Source organism: Neolamprologus multifasciatus, chromosome 2 (assembly GCF_963576455.1).
Source record: "Neolamprologus multifasciatus chromosome 2, fNeoMul1.2, whole genome shotgun sequence".
NCBI lineage: Eukaryota > Metazoa > Chordata > Actinopteri > Cichliformes > Cichlidae > Neolamprologus > Neolamprologus multifasciatus.
In genome coordinates, this window is record NC_140440.1 from 23,297,145 (window position 1) to 23,314,848 (window position 17,704).

The 17,704-nt window shown below is 43.8% G+C and overlaps 1 protein-coding gene across 1 annotated transcript; it reads right to left on the reverse strand.

The window, feature by feature from the left end:
* Positions 1-929: 929 nt before the first annotated feature.
* synpo (synaptopodin) lies at positions 930-17,358 on the reverse strand. The gene is given in 6 exon segments (XM_085132688.1): positions 930-3,827; positions 5,696-6,415; positions 6,417-6,671; positions 6,673-7,760; positions 12,387-13,595; positions 17,233-17,358. Coding segments are annotated over 5 exon segments (3,405 nt in total). The 5' UTR covers positions 12,556-13,595; positions 17,233-17,358; the 3' UTR covers positions 930-2,654.
* Positions 17,359-17,704: the final 346 nt, after the last annotated feature.

Sequence of the window (17,704 nt, forward strand, 5' to 3'; positions counted from 1 at the left end):
TGACGAGGTAGCTCTTCTGTGTTGTGCCATCCGCTTAGCCAGAGGTTTTTTGATTTCCCCGATGTAAAAATCGTGGCACTCCTCCTGGATCTTAACAGCGTACACTGTGTTACTCTGTGCCGGGGTGTGTTACTCTGTCTTGGGGTGGACCAATTTTGGGGCAGTGTGTTTCGGGATTTAAAAGCGACAGAGGAGTGGTGTTGAGGAAAAAATGCATCTCAACTGTTCTGACACATAAGGGATCACTAAATTTAAAGGATGCTGAGAGCATCCTTTAAATTTGCTCAAGGCCTTCTTGATGTGATGTTTTTCTGCTTCCCTGGCTGCTGTACATGTGGGGATGGTGTTCGTCATGTGTTGTAGCGTCCTGATGACACCCAGTTTGTGTTCCAGTGGTTGATGAGAGTCAAACCTTAAATATCGATCCGTATGCATAGGTTTACAGTACACATCAACTTTTAAATATCCCCATTACTCATGGAAATCTCACAATCTTTAGACTCAAGTTCACATCAAGTTCACCAGTTCTGTAAACTTGATGTGTTGATCCACCGAGTTTATGTGATCAGTGAATTGTGTTATGTCCTGAGATTTGATTTTCACCCAGGTGTCATCCACATACCTGAACCAATGACTTGGTGGTGTTCCAGGGTAGAATAACGGGCCCTCTTTTCCGCTTCTTTCGTGTACAAGTTGGCCACGGTGGGTTATTTTCAATTATATTCCTCATTAGGGTGATGGTTTTATAAAAGACAATAGCAAAGACAAACTGAAAATATTGAATCTAGTGTGGCATTTATTTTATTCTGCATAAAATCATTCAAAGATCATACAGTTATGCAACATGGGTTATAAAATGCAGGCATGCAATCACCCCCCCCCCCCCCCCCCCCCCCCCCCCCCTCCCCCCCCCCCCCCCCCCCTCCCAAAGCACTCCAAAAAAAACCCTGCTTTCAAATTCAAAACTATAACAATTCTTGTTAAAGTCTGAGAACTTTGAGAACAGGTTGAACTCAAGCCGTGACAGTGATAGGCCTAATCCTGCTGAAAGAGCCGGGTCACTGTGTAGCAGGAGTCCCCGTCACTCAAAAGACAAACAGGGTAAATATTTAGAAATGTGCTGATGCTTTTGGCCTGCGTGTCAGGGAATGAAGGAATGATCTGTTGTGCTAGCGAACGACTTAAGAAGGTGGTGTAATATGGCTCCACGCTTGAAACATAAAGCTCGTTCTGGCAGCAGTTATGTTTGCGGCTAAGTGCCACCATCATCATCTCAGCATATTGCATTCTCCAGCTGTGGGCTATTTTATTTATTTACAGTATACAAGTGTTTGAAGGTAACGTTTTGAGTGACACTTCTCAAAGCAATCAAGCTTTTGAACAACCCCTTCCTAGTCACTGAAATGGAATGAAAAGAAGTGCAAATCAAGTATGAAGAGAAACAATAAAAATGAACGAGAACATACATTTGATTTTTTATATGCATTTCAAATACATACTGGTCCTCCAATCATCTTCTGACAATCACTTTACAACATACAACATTCTTCAAAATCTTTTTTCCCTCCTCTCCATAAAAGCTTAACGCACACACTTGTGTGACATCCACTTTTACTTCTGAACTTCTGAACCCATCTCGAACAGACTCTCAGTGAAATATATAAATTTTAATCCATTCCTTGTCTCAAACCTTAATCAACCGTTTTTCTGTCGACAACAGCAAAAGAGACAAAAAATACAACAATTTTGACATCTTTCTTGGAACTCGGAAACAGTGTTTGATTGAACAGTTGTATCAATGCCCTGTCTTACCTCCACATAAGTCTCTGTATTTAACATTCCCTTTTTTTCTGTCATTCTTCGTCAGTCTGTCTATAAAGCTTACATTCATTTCAGCAAATCAGAGCAACATCTATATGCTTTGCTAAACTCATTATTGCACTGTGATATTTATGCATTTTACTTACTTTGCAGTGGTTACAGCTGGTAATAAATGAGTGTGTGCTACCTATCTACTTCTGTGTTTTTGTTGTGGAAAAGGGAAGGGAACCCATCATAATCAGTACTGTCTAAATCATTTTATCAATTCACTGCTTGGTCATTTCCTAATGCAGTACTATAAGAATGCCTCATCCAAAGCAGTTTAAACTCACTTGAGGGGTATATTTACATGTTACTCATTTCCTTCAACATTTTTAGGTCTCAACCCCAATTTTCTACTTGCATCATAACAATAGTTCATTAATGATGTTTAAAACTGATACTATTTCTTCAAACACTTTTCAAACACAGTATCGACAGTGAAGATTCTGTATGTTTGTTGTGAAAGTATAATATGTATTGAAAAATCTTTGGTTATTTGGAGTCTTTTGCACTTTTTTTGGCGTGTAAGAAGCATACAAGCCACAGCAACTGTGTTGTGTAAAAAGCTTGTTCTTGTCAGGCCATACTACGAATGTGAGCCATATGAAATACTATAAACTACCTCGATACAACATATACCATTATAGGATCTGCAATCAAAGTTACTTATGTAGTACTCATCTAACATTAGTCTGATGAAATGTCTCTAGAAACTCGGTTACTTGGTGATCTACTTCCACAAAACTCAATGAAATCAGAAATTGTGCTTTTGTCAACACTCAATAATGCCCTCACAGGTCAGTGGAGATGGTACTTCGTTTCACCCTCAGGCTGCCGCCCCAGCCGCGGGGACAAGTGTTGTAGGAGTGGAGGCCGGGCGAGCGGAGGCCTGAGTCTTCGGATTCAACAGAGGCGTCGGAGTCGGTCAGGGAGCGAGTGTTGTAGAGACGCACAGGAGAACAGATTCTCTGAGTTGGAGTTGGGGGAGGGCTGGTGAAAGTAGGGGACTGTGCCCCCAGTGACCGTGGCTGGAAGAGGTTGACGGGTGGTTTCTGACCGTCGTAGCTCAGTGATGAGATAGGAAGACTGTGACCGCTTAGTGCACCAGGAGAAGGGCTGTTTTTACGTTTGGCTGCATTGATGATATTTTTGGCCAGCAGGCGATGGTTAGCTTTAGAGTCCAAGTTGTTAACTGTGGGAGACATGCAGCGACTGTCTTTGGGCAAGGAAACAGGAGAGGTGACGGAGGATGTGTACAGAGGTTTAGTGGTAGAGAGAGAGAAACTGGTTTGAAAGTGTGAAGGAGACTGAGAACGTGAGCCCCATGGAGGAGAGACAGGAGATGTGACTGTAGATGGCTGGGATGGTCTGGATGTGGAAACTAAGAAGCTAGAGGACTGGACCTTCTGGCTTACTAATGGGGATTGGCATCTTGATCCCCAAGGAGGTGTGTGTGGTGAAGTCGCTGTAGATGATTGGGGAGGTTTAGATGAAGAAAATGAGAAACCAGTGGAGGGCTTGTTGTTCTGGGTCCCCATTGGGGATTGGCACCTTACACCCCAAGGAGGAGAAAGGGGAGAAGGAGATGTAGAAGTTTGGGAAGCAGGAATTGGGGAATTGATAGCGGACTGGCTGACCACTGGGGACTGACATCTTGAACCCCATGGAGGAGAGCGTGGAAAGGTGGCTGTAGATGTTTGTGAGGGTCTGGATGTGGAAGTGGAGGTAACTGTAGAAAACAGGATATTCTGAGTGCTCATAGGCGATTGGCATCTTGAATTATTACGAAACGATACAGGGGACGTGACTGAACGGATGGAGCTAGTGAGGGGTGGTGGGCTTGTTTGGAGGCTAGAAGTCCAGCTTCCAGTAGCTGGGCCGCCCGGGTTGCCTGTGAGGTTAGTTGTCCTGGTTGGTGTAGGTGTCTCACTGGGAACTTCAGCAGGAGTGGACTCCTTTGGTGTCTGTTGGATCAGGACAAGTGTTTCTTTAATCTCTTAGAAATATGTATTCAAAAACACAGTATATTAAATATACAAAAACTTAGGCTATAGTATTGTTAAGCATGGGGATAAGTAAATGAATCTAAAAGGTTTTTAATTAAACTGTCAGGATGTGTTGTTCGGAGAGTCTGTTCAGATGAAACTTCAATACACCCAGAAGATCAACCAAGTAAACTTAATAAGTGAACCTGTGATGATAAAACTGTGCCCAGCCTGTGCCTCAGCAGCATTCAGGTTATATTTGTGCACTCCCTCCATCTGTATGTGTTTATCCAGCCTCCCTGGCTACCCAGCCACACAGGCCCTGTCTTAAGTGTCTCTCTTGGGTTACTGTCATCTGGCTTTCCCGTAGAGGATAACCTTTGCAGAGATATGAAGTTACCTGACAGAAGCAAGGCTCACATCCATCTCATGTCTATTCTAATTAGGGAATACTCCCACTCAGTATGATATTATGATGAAACTAACCTGCTAGGATCACCTTCCCGAGAAGTTATGGTCTCATAAGTCGAATGTTAATGGTCATATTTCAAATGTTCGAGGCTACTTTGAAAGAAAACAAGGCCTAGGTCAGGAGTCATAGCATTTGTCTAAATTTCTGACCCCCTCAAGGTCAGCCAGGGCAGAGTTCAGGCCTTAACATGAACACGCATAACTCAAATTGTTATGGGGGAAAAAAACATCATGTAATGGAAAGCTTCAGTTTTTTCCCCAGAACTTTAAATGTCACACGCTGTGTAACAAAATAGATCCCCCCCCGCCGCAAGCTATCTGTGTACTTCAAGGAGGTATAAATTTTATTAGTGTGTTTCCAGTGATTGCTTAAAAGGCAAAAGAGTGAAAGTGGCAAACAATTAACATTGGAAAAAGCCAGTGAAGTCAGGAAATGAGGAAAAAAGTCAGAATGGAATCCGTGTAGAGGGTTAGCATGAAGCTTTAATCAGAGGAAGCAAAGGTTCAGTCGTACATAAAACAATCGGATAGAACAGATGGAAAAGAGCAGCGAATCAAGGTTTGTGAAATGAAACAGACACAGTCCCTGTGCTCTGGAAAACAACAGCGTTTGATGACGGAACTACTGCTTCAAGTCATGAAAAACAAAAATATGTATATAGCAGGCAGATTTGAAACACCAAAGAATTCAGGCACACACCATATAGTTAAGTAGAGCATGCTGAAAAGCAGAGTAAATTAGCATGAAGGCATAAAGATAGAAAAGTAGTTCTCTTGCTGCAACTTTCATGTCAGTGAACAGCATTAAATTGCAAATCGTAGATCATAAAGCAGATGCTAGACCATCTGTTAAAGTGCTTTGTGAAGCAGCATCACCCGAGTGCCCAGTGGAAAAAGTGTGAGGCTGTTTCTCATCATATTTTAAAATGTGCTGAAAATGGACGTTCTTGAGTGCTGATATGCTTCGCGGCTTTGGGAATGGCAGTTGATTTTCATTACGCTGAGGCACATTTTACATTTTCGAAGGATAATTACCAGTCTTTGGGGGTTTTTTACTGACAAAAAAGACAAATAATATGCACTGAACAGAAGATAAGACACAGATAGCCATGGCTAAAACTGTTAATCTGTCAGTAGTTTGATGAAGATGTTACATAGTGTCTAAGAGACACATAAATTCTCTATAATGTGTGGGATTATAGTAATAAGAGGCACAAGAAAAAGAAGAAGGCACACGTTAAACAGGCAGTGTAATGAATCGTAAGTTTTAGCCCTATTAAAATCACTTCTGCATTCATGTGTTTAGTATCTAAAAAAAACCCAAACATTTTCTTTCAACACATTTTCTAAAAACGGTACAAAGAGGGTCTCCACACCTGCGGTGCAATCCCTGCCTTTTTGGCAGAAAATGTGGGCCTTGGTGCCTGTACTGATGACCGGGGAGAGGACACCCTGTCTGGAGAAAAAGCAGACATCGGAGAGCTGATCCTCGGATGACCAGATGTCAGATTTGAAGGATAATCTGGTCCTCCTGTAGGTCTGAGAGGTATTTGAGGAGACATGCACTGGGCACTGAAGTTAAAAGGAGGATTGTTAGGGAGTGAAGTCTGTCTGGAGAAAGTTGGAGTGGCGAGCTGGTTCCTGGCCTGTGGTGCTCCTTTGGGTAGGGTACTGATGGGGTCCTTGACTGGGTTAATGATGAAGAGAGAAGAGTTAAGCTGGTATGGCCGGTGCCTCGACAGATCCATCTCTATCTTGGAGCAACCATTTTCCAAAGGCGGCGGCTCTGGAACTGGCTCTGGTGGTGGAGGTTTTTTCATTGGTTTCTGCTTGACTGCTTGTTGCGCCTTGAGATTTTGTGAAAGTTGAGCACACATGTCAGAGTTTTTAGCGATAGCTTTGACCCTACCAGGCATGTTTGATGGGTAAACCCAAGATGGTGGCAGAGACATTGTAGGAGAAGGAGATCTAATTTGGCCTGCGTTCTGATTCTCAACCACATATTTTTCCATCCTGGACTGACGCTTAGCAAACAGTTCAGCACCTTTTCCGGACACATTTGTAAGCGACTGCTCCGGTTGGTGCTGCTTGCCCTCGTTGGGTCCTCGAGCTCTTGAGACAGGAGGACCATTCTGGAGCTCTTGCTCCCTCTGTCCTGTCCTCTTCCTTGGCGAGGAAGTTGGAGGCTTCTGCACCCAGAGCCAGTAACTCTTCTTCAGATCCTGGCTCAGGGACAGATTTGTGTCCATGCTTCTTTCTTTCATCCGCTCCTTGCACTAGAGAAAGTAGCTCGGGGTTTGGAGCAACCACCGGTTTCTCTTTGAATGTGAACATTGACTTTTTATTTGCCCTCCCTGGCAGCACCCTCCTCAAGTATTCCTGTTTTGATTGATGCTGTCATCGTCCTCTCCCCTGATGGCTTAGGAACAAAAGTGGAGGGTTTCGGGGCTGTGGGAGGGCCATAATGGGGCAATTGTGAATACTGGGAAGCAGAGAAATGGGATGGCGGAGGAGAAGAAGGAGACATGACAGGAGACATTGGAGGTGGACTGGAGTAGTAAGTCTGTGGGGGCTGGTTTGTAAAAGCAGGTAGAGGTGGTGTGGGATATGACGGAGGCGGAGGAGGAGGTGAGGCCACCACAGGCTGGGGGACAGTAAAAGCAGGGAGAGGAGGTGTGGAGTAGGAAGGAGGAGGGGGGATGTCCATGACAGGCCTGACGGTCTCCGGAGACTGCACCGTGGGCGGAGAGAAGAAAGGTCTGGCAGTTCTATTGATGAAGGAGCTTGCCTGCTTAGATGTGGGCACCTTCTCAGGACCAGAGGCACCATGACAGCCATTAGGAAGCTTTCCAGCAGGATCTGGCCCTGTTTGCCTCCCATTTATCTCTGCTTCTCCTTCAGCATGTACTGACACTATCACATCAGTGGTTTTACTCCCTGGCGGAGTCTCACGCTCGGCCTCATCCTCTAGATCCTCGTGAAATTGATGTCGTGCCTCTTCCTCTTGCTCCTCCTTGACAGGGAGGAAGTGTCTCTCTTGTACAACACTGTCATCAGTGTCTTCTTCTTTGTGGAAATCCTTAGCCGGCTTATCCATGATATCTCCCACTGAGTGTACTCTTGCAGGTGTCGAGAAGACCGACTTGTCAGCGGTCGTGTTCTTTAAGTTTAGGTCTCTGTCCTTTTCCTCACTGCTCCTCTCTGCCCATGTCAGTTTGTTGGATGGGGGGTTCGTTTTCACATCCTCAGCTCTGTCCTCCTCTGACCTTTCTCCACAGCTCTCAAGTGTGAAGGCGTTGACTCTCTGCTTACGCCGATTAAAGAGCTGAACACCCCTGGACTTGGAGTTGGAAGGGACGGTGAGCTGAGCAGCAATGATCTGACTCTTGACGCGAGCCTCCTTTAGCTCCTTCTCTGACAAACTGGCACTCCTGGTCAGATCTAAAGCGAAACACACAGGAGAAAACACAAGAAAGGAAGTTCAGCTAAAAGAAAAAGACAAAGGAGTTTTGCCTTCTTGTCTATATTAAATAATAAAAGGAGTAAGACCTCTGTAGACTTGGCAACGTGCTGCTATGCAGAGACAACTCCCTAGCATGTAATTAAAGTTTGCCAAACTGTTTTCATGAACAAATAGAAAGAACCAGAAAGGGTGATTTTTAACAAGTGTGGGATAGAAATATTCTCTTTAAAACCCACATAACTGTTTTGGCACCATGTGGTTTTGATTGCTTTTTTTTTCCTTTTTTTTATTATTTCAGAGTACTTTTGATTTCAACCAATCTAGCAAGGGTTTTTTCCCCTTGTGGACATTTGACTCAGCAGACCAGAGCTGTAGGCAATGAGCCAGGAGACGTAGGCGGAGAAGCATTTGAAATAAACATGTCAACAGCTGCTTTACTAAAGTTAATAAAAATTAAAACAAACAACAACAAAAAAAGATCAAGGTCAATGTCGAAAGCTGCAAAATAGGGAAATTACAGCGAGTCGGTGTCTTACCTTGATTTCATAGGTTTGCTGATTACTGGAATTATAAAATAAATGATAGTTTGTTTTCTGAGCTTGAGAGCTCCCTTTTAGGCGGCAGAGCTATTTCCTTCTGCAGTAGTCCCTCCCTGAGCATTCCTCCACCACTGAGAAAACTCCCTGCCTGTGCTTCCAGCATGCCTTTGGTTTCTCTCTGTACTTAATTTGTGCAGAACTGCAGCTCAAACCCTTAATAGACCATTTTTACAATCTAAAACTAACCCAGAAAAATCACATTTTTTTCACTGCCCTCTATAAACATACTATACAATTAAGTGTTCCCACTTAAAGTATAGTGAACACACCACTCTTCAAAGTCCACGAGAGGAAAATCAAAGCTGCATCTTTTGCCTTTTTTTTAGCTCTATAAAAACCTGTAGTCAGAGTCTCTTTGTCGTTATGGTGACACATCTGGTAGATAATTCACCGAAAACATGTTACTCTGATGGAAGATATTTAAAATCCCTGCAGGACGTTTCTCAGACAGCTAGCTCAACCATGACTGTTTTTTTTTTTTCATTTATTAAGGTGATGAATCCAGACAGCTACATTATTTGATGTAATCATGTGCCAATCATAATAATTATGCATAAATCAGTCACTTGTAAAGCTGTCCTATAGAACTGAGTCGGCATGCAGTTTTCCCTGGCACAGAGTGTAAAGCCAACACGATCATTCTCCCAGTTAAAAGGAATAATATGCATCTGTCACTGATTTGACAGACTAAATCTGGCCCTCAGTAATTGAATCAGCTCCTTGTGAGGTATCCTTGAGCTTTTTTTTTACATAAACTTAGCTAAAGTTCAAGAGCATACGTGTGCCATCCACTCTTTATTATTTTTTTCATGAACCATGCACCCTGGACCTGCTCTAATAACAAGCAGCGTGTTAACAAAGTTATCCTCTGTGATAATAACGATGATGATGGCGGTTATGTCTGCAAAAAAATGGATAAGTATAGAATATGTTAAATCACGCACCTGACACCAACATGATCTATCCCCCATATTAGATATTTGTTCCAGTATAACAAGGATAAACACATTACCACACCTTAGACAAGCAGTCCTCTCATAACTACTGGCATGAGCATAAATCACCTTCTTTTATAGACTGCTACACAGAAATGAGCCTACCTATCTCACAGGTACTTTATGTAGACTCGCTGCCTTTTATCATTGTCGTCACTGTAAGCAGTAGCACCACCAGGGGTCCCAGTGACCATTTTTATGAGCTATTTGCTGTTTATAATTCACGCTACCTGAATATACCGGAGCAGAGAGGCTTGAAATGAAGTGTCCTTGCTATAAACATCTACCTTGAGTGGGAGCCAGCTCTGTTATCAAGTAACATTTCAGGAGCAAATCCCAAGCGTTACCTTTTATTTAATTTGAATTTTGATTTTAATTAGCGTTAAATTCTCAAGTTTTTAAGCTAATCTTATGGAAAATTCCAAAAACAAAAAGAGCAAAACAAAAAAGTTATTTTGCATAAAATGTATATTTTAATCAACAACAAATACATAAAAATGCTCAAGTTAGGCTCAAAAGTACAGATTGCATGATTACACACAAATCTCAGTGATCTTTACCATTTTAGTTATAAGGAGAAATAACTTTAAGCTTATGAGCCAGCGTCTTCTACAGAAACACTGCCAATAGTAAGTCATATTTCTTCATAAAACAGACAAGCACAAGCTGCTTCAACATGTTAACATATTCTCACATTTCTTGAGTTTTCTGAAAGCCTGCTTCTCTTGCTGGATCCACTCTAGTGTCTAATCCCTTACCTTTTTCAAGTGAAAACTCAGGGCTCCGCTGTTTTGTAGTACTTCCACAAGAGTTTTCAATTTAACTGCGCCTGATAGCTTCACACCCCCTTTCTGGAGCGAGGTGGGATCGGATTTCTTTTCCCCTGCAGTCCAGCACACAGACAGGCAGGCAGGCAGGCAGGGGAGGAAAGGAAGGGAAGAAGGGGGAAAGGCGGGGAGGGCGTGTAGCTGGAGGCTGTGCTGTCTGTCACTCAGCCTCCAGCGTTGTTTTACTTTTTCAGATCTGTGCCATCGCACTTCCACTTCCACATCCACTTCCCTAATTATATATATATATGTGTGTATAAAAAAAACTGGGACATGACTGCTTGACAAATCTGGGTCTTTCATTTTAGAAAGCTTTACAGAGGCTGCACTTTATTTTGAAAGTTCAGGAGATGGGTGCAATCAGCGGTAAGTAGTCAGCAGCTTATCTCTGTCTGATGTCCTCTGCCCTTGCTGCCCTCAGTGCACGTCTCGCACTCGCTCCAACTAAGTGTCTGCCCTCTTTGAACCCTAAGGCCTCCAACCTGCAGGAGTGGGATAGGAATTTCCTGTCCAACATTAGAGTCAAAACTCAGCGCTCAACAGCGATGCAAGAGCCCCTACATCATATTGCCTACCCTTCCTTACTTCTCCACCTCCAACTTTCTCTACCTCTGCCCTCTGCCCCATCACCTCATCCCAGCACGGGTGAGATCAGACAGGAAAGCTCCCCCCGCCCTCACGGCAGCGGGATTTAAGTCAGGGAGGCCAACCCTGCTTTTGTGTATCAAAGGTCAGATTACCCTGTCGGATGTTATCTTTCTCCGGGTGATGGCTGTGGGGTGAGCATGGATGACAGCACCAGCCCCTGCGGGTGATGCGTGAAGCGGTATGGAAAGACGAGGATTAACAGAGGTCCTGAGATCCTACCAGACTGAATGTGACCTAAACTCTCAGCAGATTCCCCTGGGAGGAATAAAGAAATCCAGTTCAGAGGTGGAAACCAAGCTCTCCTGCTCATAGCGTTACTGTTTCACGTGTTAGGAAAGATCCCACCGGAGCAGTTGTCCACTTTCTCCGCCGCCTTTTTGTTGTTCTAGTGATCTCTGTTTCATTTGAGGAAACTAGTGAGTAATGAGTGATAGGAAGGGTATTGGAAGCCCACAGGCTATAGATCCATATCAGGAACAATTATTTGAAGGCTGAGAACCTTTTTAATGCACAATGCCTTTTTACTTACTTTAAATAGTGCATCTGAAAAACTTGTCACCACCCACCAGTAGTTGTTAGGATGCCTGGGTCATTGACCCAGGGCTTTTGAGTTTATTATATTATTTATAATTTCTAGTCTTTGGGTTTTCGTTAGAGTCATGTCTTATGGTTTGTCTCTGTGTAATCCTTGGTTGCTGTCTCCCCTGTCTGCTATATCCCCGTGTCCAGTCAGTGTCTGTGTCTGTCCTGGTCCCACATCTCTGTTCCCTCTGTTGTAGTGCCTGCATGTGAGTCTGTGTCTTTTGTTCAGTCTGTGTTATGTGTTTCCTGTTTTACTTTGTAGGTCTTTGTCTTATCTCAGTGTGTTCAGATTATGCTTCCTTGTCTCGTCAGTTCTGATTTGCCCCAGCTGTGTTTCCCTCCTGTTGTCCATTCCTTGATTGCTCCCTCTATGTATTTAAGCCCTGTGTTTCTCTGTGTCCGTGTCGTGATCTACCCTTATTTTGCTGTGTGTTCTGTCTGTGTAAAGTTTACCTTGGAGTCTCAGTTTTGTTACTTTTTTGGAGTTCAGCATTAAAGCTGTATTTAAGTTCACCTTTGATTTCCGTGAGTCTGCATTTTGGGTCCTTCGTATCACCACCCCTGCGTGCACACAGCCTTCACATAACAGTAGTCATGTTTTCTGTCTTTTCATGGATTCAACATTTCTATTTTAAAACAGGTTTTTTGAAGTTAAGTTGGCAGCTGTAGAGGTAAAAAGCAGAGGGGCATTTCCAAACAACGTCTCCCACAAGTTAGCCTGTTATTGCCTATGGCCGGGTTGTATATTAAGACAGCCCTTTAGCAGTGAGGCATGATTGCATTGGCACAGCTGCTACGAGAACCTGTATTTTTATGACATGGAAACAGATGTCTCAGAGACCAGTTCATTGTGTCAAGACTCAGAAACAAACCACTGAATGTGCATTTAGAGTTACATTTTCTTGTAAGAAGTCCAAATAAGGAGAGAAAATAGCAAATACACAAGCACTTACTTGTTTTCCGGCTCATGTGTTCTTTGTTGAATCCTGTCTTCTCCCATGATGCATTGTAGTCTGTCCCACGGGTCTGCACGTCTTGAGTTAACTGGAGAGGTTTTCTCAAGCCCCCCGGGCTCCAGCTCACCCCTCTCCTGATAGACATATGTCCCTTCTCCATCTCCATCGCCGTCTGTCACAGCAGGAACAAGCCCTCAACGCGGGAGGGAGAAACGCTAGTGCTTTGTCCTGCTCGGCTCAGTCTCCTCTCCCGAAAGGATGAAGCAACTGGTGAAAGATGAAGTTTTACTCCTTACTGGCAAACAATGAATTAGCAGAAAGAAAACACCCACGCAGAAGATGAGGGAAAGGTAGTAGTTCAGTTTTCCCAGTTTTTGTTTCCAGTTACGGCTCCCCTTTCAGCAATAATTCTTCCAAATGTTGTCCTGCAGACAGCCGAAATTTGACGGAAGAAGCGTGTTCTTGCATTGGTCTTCATGAACTATTATCCTGCATCTGATGGGACCTCCCAGGAGGGTCAGCTTCGATGAGCATTGGATGAGCTCCCATGGATAAATGCCACGAAAATTGCACAAGATCGTTGTGCTGTGTTAAAATTCTGGCACGAAGGGCTGAGAAAGAGTCCAAGCTTCTCTACTCACATCTCACTAATACTCCTTTTTTTTTTTTTCCCAGATGTTGCTCTTCCTTCTCTTCTATTTTAGTCACAAAAACAAGTTTTTCGCCTGCACCCCAATCTTCAACTCGCAGATGACTTTTCTTTTGGAGAAAAGGGATCTGCCCTTTATCTCATAGATCATAACTCTTGAGTGGCTCGCAGGGAAGCTGTGTATATGAGCGGCTTCCTGCTTTTGGGTGCGTGTGAGGAATAGCATTTCATACTGGAAAGGTCACTGCAGAGGCTGGTTTGTATTCAGTGTTCAAAAGCATTCAATTAGGGCTGCTTTCATCTGGTGTCCCGTGTTATTTCTCAGGCATTAAAGCCAGACATGGTCTCTGAAAGTAAAATGATCGATTTCATTCTTCTGTTTTTGAGGAAAGCCATATGTGAGGATAAAGATTCCTATTTCATGCGGCGGATGTTCTGACTTCCACTGAAACACATCAGTGGGCTGCAGCTAAGACTTCAACAGTTCCACCAGTTTGGCTGATTGTTGGATCACAGATCGCTGCTCTGCTCTGTGTTCGCTGTATGCCCAGAAGCGCCTGCAAGAAAAAGGAGAATATGCAGTTATGTCAAAGGTCAAATCTATTTTAGGTCAAATAAAAACTGTATGATGCATCTAACCAGTGTTGTCTTTTTTAAATAATTTCACTGCTTCGTACACGATTTCAGGAAGGCCATCTGATATTTAAAGACTTTTTAATGACGTGGTCTGAAGAACATCATTTACCTAACTCTTCTGATGAAAGTTTAGTTAGTTTACTCCCAAAAATAAAAGCATCAAACTCAACTTATCTCGGTTTGTAAGACGGCAGGAGTCTGACTCTCTGTCTTCAGAGATAAATATCAGGCTTCTCACTTTGAAGTGCAGTCACACTAATGGTGCAAAGTAGGAAACGAGAGGCACCTTTTAAAAAAAAAAAAGAGTCTGATAAACTCTGTTGTCTCCCATGAAGGGAGGAAGGCTGCAGTCCATTCAGGTTTGAGTGTTTGGGATCTACTGTGTATTAAACCTGTCAGACACAACTTATCCCTGCCTAAGGGTCTGCGATGCGATAGAGCACACTGAGAAAGTGAATGTGGACTTAAGCTTTCCATTCAGCGTGAAGTAAAGAGAGAAACAAAGACATGAATATCATGCAGTGACATTAAGTGGGCACACATCCTCCTTCACTCTGACCCTGTAGAGTATTTCTTTAGATCAGCAGTGTCATGTTCCTCCTTCAAAGCCAACAGGAGCCACTGGCAACATTTGTAACGGTAAACCACTGTTTGCACATCTCCTTGTCCTTGATCGGACTTGCCTCACCTCGAAGCCGATTGGGGTTTCATTTTTGCTTGTGAGTCACTGCTCATGAGTGGGAGGCTTGTTCAAAAACTGCACACACACACATTTCACACTTATTATTTTTAAATGCCTTTTCTGAGATTCCTGAGAAGCAAAGCAATGCTGCTTTCTCGAGGTGTCTAAGCACCGTAAACTTGTTTGGATCGTTTGAAGGCTGTGTTTTTGTTTCGTAAAATAACAACTGAGTCATGAAAATTCATAGCAGGGCTGCGCATTAGTCCCTGGACACAATCAGCCCAAACAAAACCCTGCCCCACCTCCCCGCTGTAAAAAAAAAAAACCCAACAACAATCCTAGCTTACTGGCATGATCGTGTCAAGTGACATGAAGGCTGGTATTGTTTAGACACTCTGACAATCGCTCTTTGATTCCTCCAGATGTGCGATCTGTGCTTGGATCACTCAGAAAGCGACACTGTCTCTTCACATTAGCTTTCACCGGGTCACCTTCCTGCAGTGGTTTTCTGATATTTTTCTTTACTCGCAGTTGTCTTTGTTTCCTGTCTCCACAGAGAACATAGGTGAACACGTGTGGAGGACATGTCCCAACACCCCTGGCTTAAACATGGGTTGATTGCCAACTTTGATCCAGTCTGCAAATATTTATTAAGTGACAGACAAGGAACAGATGTAAGAACTCTACATGAGCAGAGGCTCTGGCTTAGGAAACAAAACACCAGCATATGGACTTTTGAAATCTGCATCTGTCCCAATCCTTTCTTTATCTCTTTTGCTTTCTACTTTTTATTTATCGCGGCTTGTTAATACACAGCTTGATGTTGTATTTCTCCCAAACAAACCTGTGATATCTATCCCACTCTGGCGATTATGTGCTTGCCACACGTAATAGTCTGATATCTCTTCCACCACCACCACCACCTGGTCTCCAATTACTTTAAAGTTTAAAAAGTATTTCGCAGTGCCCACCTGTCCCGTTTGGCTTCCACCCCGGCACATTATTCCTATGCCACCCAACTGCCTCCGTGATCAGGAATCAAGGATCTAATTTACAGTTTGGCCCCGCAGGCTGGTTTAATGTGTAATCACAGAGTTCCTGTCCATCGTCAGCTCATGATGGATTCATACCAGACAGCAAATCTATCCCTCTGCCCTCTGCGGCATGTCTCACATAGCGACAGCGCACAAAAGAAATTGCTTTTGGCACCCTTACAAAACCTTAATCACTCATTTGTCCCTCATGGCTGTTGTCTTGTGTGTTTATTACACATCTGCATCAGTAGTCAGCTTGTAGAATGCGTGTCATCCACCTAATAGCTCACAAAGCGCATGTAGTTTCACCCCAGTAACGGCATCTGCACATCATCAGTTGCTCGGGGCGCACATGAGCGGATGTCAGGTGAGCGCGCATTCCACCTACTCTGTGACTTGAAGTGTATCATTTACTCAGCTTATAATGAGGCATTGGGTCAGAGCATTGACTTGAACTGCAAGCCTTTATGACTGAATCCCTGAGGGGAAGATCTGTTGTGTGTCTGCTATCGTCTGTCTTTTGCTGGGATGTTTTACAGTTAGCAAAAAAATAAAATAAATAATTTAACAGTAAAGGCTAAAGGCTTTAGCGTGGCCTCTCTCTCTCGCTCACTCTCTCTTGTTTAAACAAAGAGCTATTCAAGGGCCCTCGCAGCACTACAAAATAATTTGGGCTAGTGCTCCAAAATGGGCATTCCTGCTTCATAATTCCTCAAGAGGCTGTGATAGTTAACATGCCGCAGCTTGTGCAAGCTGACGACAGACATCTAAAACATTGCAAAGAGTCGTCCCCAGTGAAACGAACAAATGTCTCTCTCTGTTTGCCATTGCCGAGAGTGCGATCATAAATCATGCAGTGGGAAGACCTTGTAATAAAGCGTCTGCTTCGCGCGCAGCTCATCCTGCTCTCGTTGTCACAGGTGGGGAACTTCAAGAGGTGAAAATAAATACTTGAAGTAGGTGTGTGTCATCCAGTGCCAAGAGGGAGGCACCTCCTTGAAACAATCAGTCATAATCTGAAAAACCGTTAGACATCAAAGGCAGCGGGCACAAACACTTTTTTAAAAATGTAAAGTTGCAAGCAGGAAACTACTGGCTTTCTGTTCGCACTGAGACATTTGACAAAGTAGGTTTCTGCTGTTTCAAAGCATCTCCCATTACAGCAAAAATAAAGGAGGTGTAGTTTGCTAATCTGTGTAACACACTGTAACACATAGCAGAACAAAGCCTCCTGTTCCTCCCCCGTAAAGCAGTTAATGGGCCTCACCTGTTGTGTTAACAGGAAGCAATTACTTATATATGCTATGCGCAAGTCAATACAGTCTCCAGTCAGGACTTTAATTGGATACACCCTCTAATGTTACACAGTGAAGTTCAAGTCTATAACATGGCCACAGAGCAGGCTCCACACAGTCAGGACAATAGGCCTGGATATCAGTGACCACAGTGCTAATGTAGCCAGCCAACACCCCCACCCCAACAACCCCTGCAAGCCTACAGCCTTTGCCAAGGGAAAAAACAGCAGCCACAGATGTTTGTCATCTACTCAAACAAAGACTTTCAGAGTTTCCCTCCTCTTCTGCCCCAGTTCGTCGCATTCCCCGGACTCTCTCTCCTCTTTCCCCAAGCAAAGATACTGTCTTCTTACCCCATAAAGATAAACTTAATAGGCTGCAAGTGACAAAGTCTGGTGCAAGCGAAGATAAAATTCCATGATTCATTAAAGCAACCCCCCCCCCCCCCCCCCCACACACACACACACACACACACACACACACACACACACACCCTCCCTTTTCTTTTCTTTTCTTCTTTTTTTTGTTGGTTAGGTTTGCTGCTCACCTGTACTCCGGTGCGTCTGGCTGTTTGAGGCGGCGAGGGTGTGTACTGCCCCTTTTCAGTTCCTACGAGTGTGCGAGCATACCTCCCCTTTTTACCTCTTCTCTCCCTCTCCTTCTCCCTCTCTCTCTCTCTCTCTCTCGCTCAGTCGAAGCAGACGAAGGATGGGGGTGGGGGGGTCAATTGGAACACAGAAGGCTCTTTGTCTGGGATTTTTTCATATGGTTTCCTTCAAGCTTGCATACTGAACACATTATGCCATAATATATTTTCATATTCAACGCAGGGATGTTGAGGGACCAGTAGGCCCCCGCTCTGCTCTCTCCCCACTTCTTTGTTTCATTCTTGACCCATTTCCCCACCGTGCACACCCGGGCAGAAAAAAAAAATCCAAAGAAAGAGTGAAAAGTATGCAGGAAAAATGCCAAGCTGGGTTTTCCTCTAAACTCCAAGAATTTCTCGATGCACTTCTTAC